Raw genomic sequence first — 4,878 nt, forward strand, 5'->3', positions numbered from 1 at the left:
ACATAAAATCACTGTCCTCGACTGTTTATCTCGTTATCTCAGGACCAAACACTGATCCTAAGATAAAGAGCCAGAGCGTCCGTGTTGATCCAACATGTGAGACTGTAAAGGCTGCCCAAAGCAAGCATCCTCAGGTTTACGTAAACGAAGAAATATTTGGGGGCGTGGCCCTAATCTCTTTAGCCACGTTAGCATCAAGCTAACTGATGCTAACTGCTTCAGTTCATTCGTTGGTGTTTGAACTTCTAAAAGTTGAATGAGGGCACCAAAAAGAACCTCACTGTCTATGCTGCCCTTTTGTTCTGGTGCTAAGTGTACTGAGCCGACCCCAAAGGGGCGGAGCTAGACACCCTGCAGTCAGTCGATTGGTTGAAAGAATTAATTTTGTGTGGTAATGAAAGTCAAACAGAAAATCTCCATATTTGAACGTCCTGTGGATTTCAAGTCATTACGAGGACGACCTCGGAGGTTTAGAGTACCGAACCAAACCGAACCGAACCGGACCGCTCGGTGGAAATGAAGCTTTTCAGTCCCGACAGATTAAACGGAGTGACACCAAACTAACATCCTCACTGTATCAGACCACAAGAGATGAGCAGATGTGAAAACACGACCACTGATATCCAGCTTTAGAAGTTTGATATTCGGGCAGATTTTTATAAGAAACTGAAACTTGTTAACGAGACACAAAAAGCTCCAGAGCAACACACACACACACACACACACACACACACACACACACACACACACACACACACACACACACACACACACACACACACACACACACACACACACACACACACACACACACACACACACACACACACACACACACACACACACACACACACACACACACACACACACACACACACACACACACACTCTCTCTCTCTGCGTTCCATCGAACACGACACCACAGAAGAAGAAGACACTTTGCAACGTGAGGCGAAAAATTACAGGTCCAATATATTTACACACAAATATCATACACTTCGTTTGTTTTTTTCATAGATATAAAACAGCCTGTCGGCCATCTTGAAAGTAAACTAAATAAAAGTCAACCTGCCACACTGATGAAAAGTCTTGGTTGAAATGTTTCATAATGGAGGGCAGGAAGTGGCGGGCCGAACACACGATGAGAACGAGGTTAAAGGGAATCCGGGGAATCCAATCACAGGACAGGAAAAAAAGATAAATCACCAACACGGGTTTGTAAGGTCACACGATGGCGTTCAGCGCCGAGGCTGTCCAGCTTCTCTCCCTCGCCGTCTCACTTGCTGAGAAGCATTCTGGCAAAGTCCGAGTTTGACAAAGGTTTCGTCTCTCCGGCTGCATTCGCCGCCGCCGCCTGGCTGCCCGCCGCCGTCCCGTTCTCCACCCTGCCTCCAGGAGCGCTCTGTCTGTGCAGCGAGCGAGGGAGCAAGGAGACCTGCGTGCGTCCTCGTCCTCTCCTGGAAAGAGAACGAAACAATCAGCTCGATTTCTGCGACAGGTTTGAGTATTAACAGCCACATGTCTCCCCCTGGTTCTGGTCCTTAATGTTCTGGATTTGTTTGGACCAGAGACGGTAGGACTGCAGTACCCATTTCAAACACAAGGGGGCAGCGTTACACACGGCTCTCTCTCTCTCCCTCTAAATACAAACGGGCTTCAGTGGGTGAACTTACGATCCGTAGACCTGACGGGGCATCAAGTCTGCGGCGTCTCTGCTGGAACCGGGTTTGTCCGTGAGGTTTCTACGTGGCGGGTTGCTAATGGCAACCGCGATCTTGTTGCCCTCCATTTCCATGCCGTCCATTTTTAAAACTGCCTGAGAAGCCTGAGCTTCGTCTGCGAACTCGACGTACGCCAGACCCTGCAGAGAGAGAGAGAGAGAGACGGGATTTAACCATGAAGGTCAAACTCTGCTTGGCTCCTCCCCCTCCTCCTCTTCCTCGCCGTGACTCACCTTGGGCTTTCCTGAGCGATATGTGACCAGGCGGACTTCTCTGATGGTGCCGTGGCTTTTGCAGACTTCCTCCAGCTGCTGCTTGGTGCAGGAGAACGGCAGCCCCGAGATGAAGATCTTCTGTTTCTCCAGGCTGGTGTTGTATTTGAACACCTGCGGAGGTCGTCATGGCAACGGGCAGCGGTTACGTCTCAGCAGAATCAATGAATAGACTTTTTAATGCCAACACTGAATTTACATAAAGATCAAAACATGCTGAAGTAGGAAAGGAAAAAAAAAAAAAGACTCTTAAAGCCGACAATCATAACGGACGATTACGCCTCGACTTTCACGCCGCTCTACCCCGCTGAGGGTCACGGGAGGCGGCTGGAGTCGAACCCAGCTGTCACCGGGTGAGAGGCGGGGTTACACCCTGAGCGTAGCTTTAAATAAAACAGCTAATATAAGGCGTGAAGACCTTCTATAGGTTCGACCGCCGCCTCTCTCTATTTCCTGTCTCTTGTCAGAGGTCGAATCAAAACAGGAGAAAAAAAAGAGGCTGAAAAGTGAGTTTGAAAAAAACAATAAAAATCCCTCCGTGTGTTTGGGTTCATGTTTACCTTAAAATCAGGGTTTTTGTTTTTGTCGACGCAGGGAGACACAAACATCGGCCTCCCCTCCACCTCCCGTCGGTCCAGCTTCAGCGCCTCGGGCACCGACATGGCGGTCTCAAACTGTAAGTAGCCGTATCCTTTGAACGCCCCTTTGTTGCCGAAGACGGGGCGGATCTGCTTGATGGGGCCGCAGCTCTCGAACAGCGTCCGGAGCTTCTCCTCGGGCTCCTGCAGCGTGTACGTCAGGTTGCTGATGAACACGCTGCAGTCGTCGCTGCGCAGCTCGGGCTTGTCGTCTCTCTGCCTCGAGTCGTCTGCCGGAGCGTTTTTAGCGCCGGGCGGAGGTTTATACCCGGGGGGAGGTTTCCTCCCCGAGAGACCCGCCGCCGCCGCCTCCGTCTCCATGGACTCCTCTGACGGCTGATCCCGGCTTCCTCTTTGTCTTTTAGGGGCGCGATCTGTTCACAGAGGGGAAGGAAAAAAACCGTGTCAAACGGCGCCCTCTGCTGGTGAAAGAAAATATCATTTTTATTAAAAATAAAAAAAATAAAAACAGTTCCTGGACGATCTCTCTCTCTCTACGTACCCGAGTCCTCGTTCCACTCGTCCTGATAACCATCCTGCTCCGCTTTCCTCTTCTCCCCGACCCGACCTCCCTTCTGGAACTTCTTCTGAACCTTCTTCTCCGACTTGGCTTTCCGTCGCTGATCCGCTCTCTCTTCCTCTTGGCGAGCCACGTTGGCTTCTTTCTGGGCCGCCTAGCAGACGGATAACGAGGAGAGGAACCTGAAGCGGCGGAGCGACACACGCTGACATGGTGTGTGTGTGTGTGTGTGTGTGTGTGTGTGCGCGTGCTCCTACCTTCGCTCTCTGCTCGTTGACCCTGTTCAGACGAGTCTCCGTCTTCTGCACGGCGGCGTCCCAGTCGTCCAGAGAACCTGAGGAGGTCAAACACGCAGACGCAGCTGTAGCTCATGACGTCACGCTGATCACGTCAAACGTTGGAACATGTGGACTCACCCTCGACTCGCTCAAAGGTGAGCAGGACTTCGCACACGTGCTCGGGTAGTCCGACGTGCACTGGACCGCTCTGTGGAGCGCTTTCCGACAGTGGACGGGGTCGCCGTACGACCTGGAGTGAAACAAGCACAGAGACGATGAAGGCGAAGACGTTGGAGATGATGGGTGACGACGGCGTCGGGACGGGGACAGACTGACCTCTCCAGGTTGTAATACTCAGCCAACATGTTGCGTATTGTGGCGTTCCCCTTGGTCATGATGCTGTCCCACAGCTCTCGCCTTCTGGATGTTCTTGCAGTGAAGAGCCTGACAGGAAGCAGGAAATGAAACCATTCTTACCCGTCACCCCAGATCATCGTTAATCTTCGCTGGTCTTTAAGGAAGACAATATAAATCCTTCATATTTGTTTTGTTGAGTTTATGACTTCATGAACGTTGTAAGTCGGAATATTCAGTCTTTGATTTTTCCCTTCGGGATCGTTAAAGTGTCGATCTGTTCGTCTGGAGTAGTTTGATCCAGCAGAGGGCGCTCTCAGTAAACGAAGACAGTGCAGCGTCGCCACGTACACGCAGAGGACGCTCTCTGAGCCGGCGTTCTCGTCAAACAGCGAGAAAGGGGAGAACTTAGTGTTTGAACAGGTTTTTAGTTTGATGGACTCTCCGGAGTTCCAGCTCGTTAAACATCCTGGTTTAGACTCGGTGATGTTTCATCATGTTGCGGTTTCTGTGTGTTTAATGAGTTTTAAACGGACAAACTAATCGCTCTTAGTCCGGGGTTCAAAATGTCTGCCGTAACTCAAGACAAACAGATTCTTAAGATGGAATAAAAAAATAAATAATAATAAAAAAAAAAAATCAACATGATGGACGTACAACTCTCTCTGCAAATGGTCGTCATAGTAACGGCGCTCACCTCTATCCTGGCCCAGTTCTGCATTATAAGACACGAAGGATCTCCACTTTCACCGAACCCCTGCAGTGACGAAAAAACACGATCAACAATCTGCAAAGAAAACAAACAAACAAACAAACAAACAGACTCCAGAGGACACGTACTCTCTTCCACGTCCTGCTTCATGTAGTTCTAAGAGCGAGCGAACGCTCCCCGCAGCTCCTCCAACTCTTTACTCGATTCTGCATCCAAAAAAAAAAAAAAAAAAAAGCGTCAGTCCACCTACACACACACCTCTACACACACACACACCTATCACACACACACCTCTGCTGAAGTCCACACGTTCTCCTCAGGTAGTCCAGGTACACCTGCCAGATCTCCACGTAATCTGTGGCTTGAATGAAACCCGCGTTCAG

The 4,878-nt window shown here is 50.1% G+C and overlaps 2 protein-coding genes across 2 annotated transcripts in view; both read right to left on the reverse strand.

The window, feature by feature from the left end:
- Positions 1-954: 954 nt before the first annotated feature.
- sart3 (spliceosome associated factor 3, U4/U6 recycling protein) lies at positions 955-4,716 on the reverse strand. The gene is given in 12 exon segments (XM_079370205.1): positions 955-1,457; positions 1,674-1,861; positions 1,955-2,107; positions 2,554-3,005; positions 3,134-3,305; positions 3,409-3,485; positions 3,568-3,609; positions 3,612-3,679; positions 3,766-3,846; positions 3,848-3,873; positions 4,481-4,538; positions 4,623-4,716. Coding segments are annotated over 12 exon segments (1,521 nt in total). The 5' UTR covers positions 4,646-4,716; the 3' UTR covers positions 955-1,276.
- coro1ca (coronin, actin binding protein, 1Ca) overlaps positions 4,652-4,878 on the reverse strand; it is a gene marked incomplete at its 3' end in the record, with an annotated part of 22,408 nt that continues 22,181 nt past the window's right edge. Inside the window, exon 9 of the mRNA XM_079338749.1 lies at positions 4,652-4,701. Within this exon, the coding sequence (XP_079194875.1) occupies positions 4,652-4,701 (50 nt within the window). The remainder of the gene's footprint in view (positions 4,702-4,878) is intronic.

This window comes from Symphodus melops (genome assembly GCF_947650265.1).
Source record: "Symphodus melops genome assembly, chromosome: 1".
NCBI classification, from domain to species: domain Eukaryota; kingdom Metazoa; phylum Chordata; class Actinopteri; order Labriformes; family Labridae; genus Symphodus; species Symphodus melops.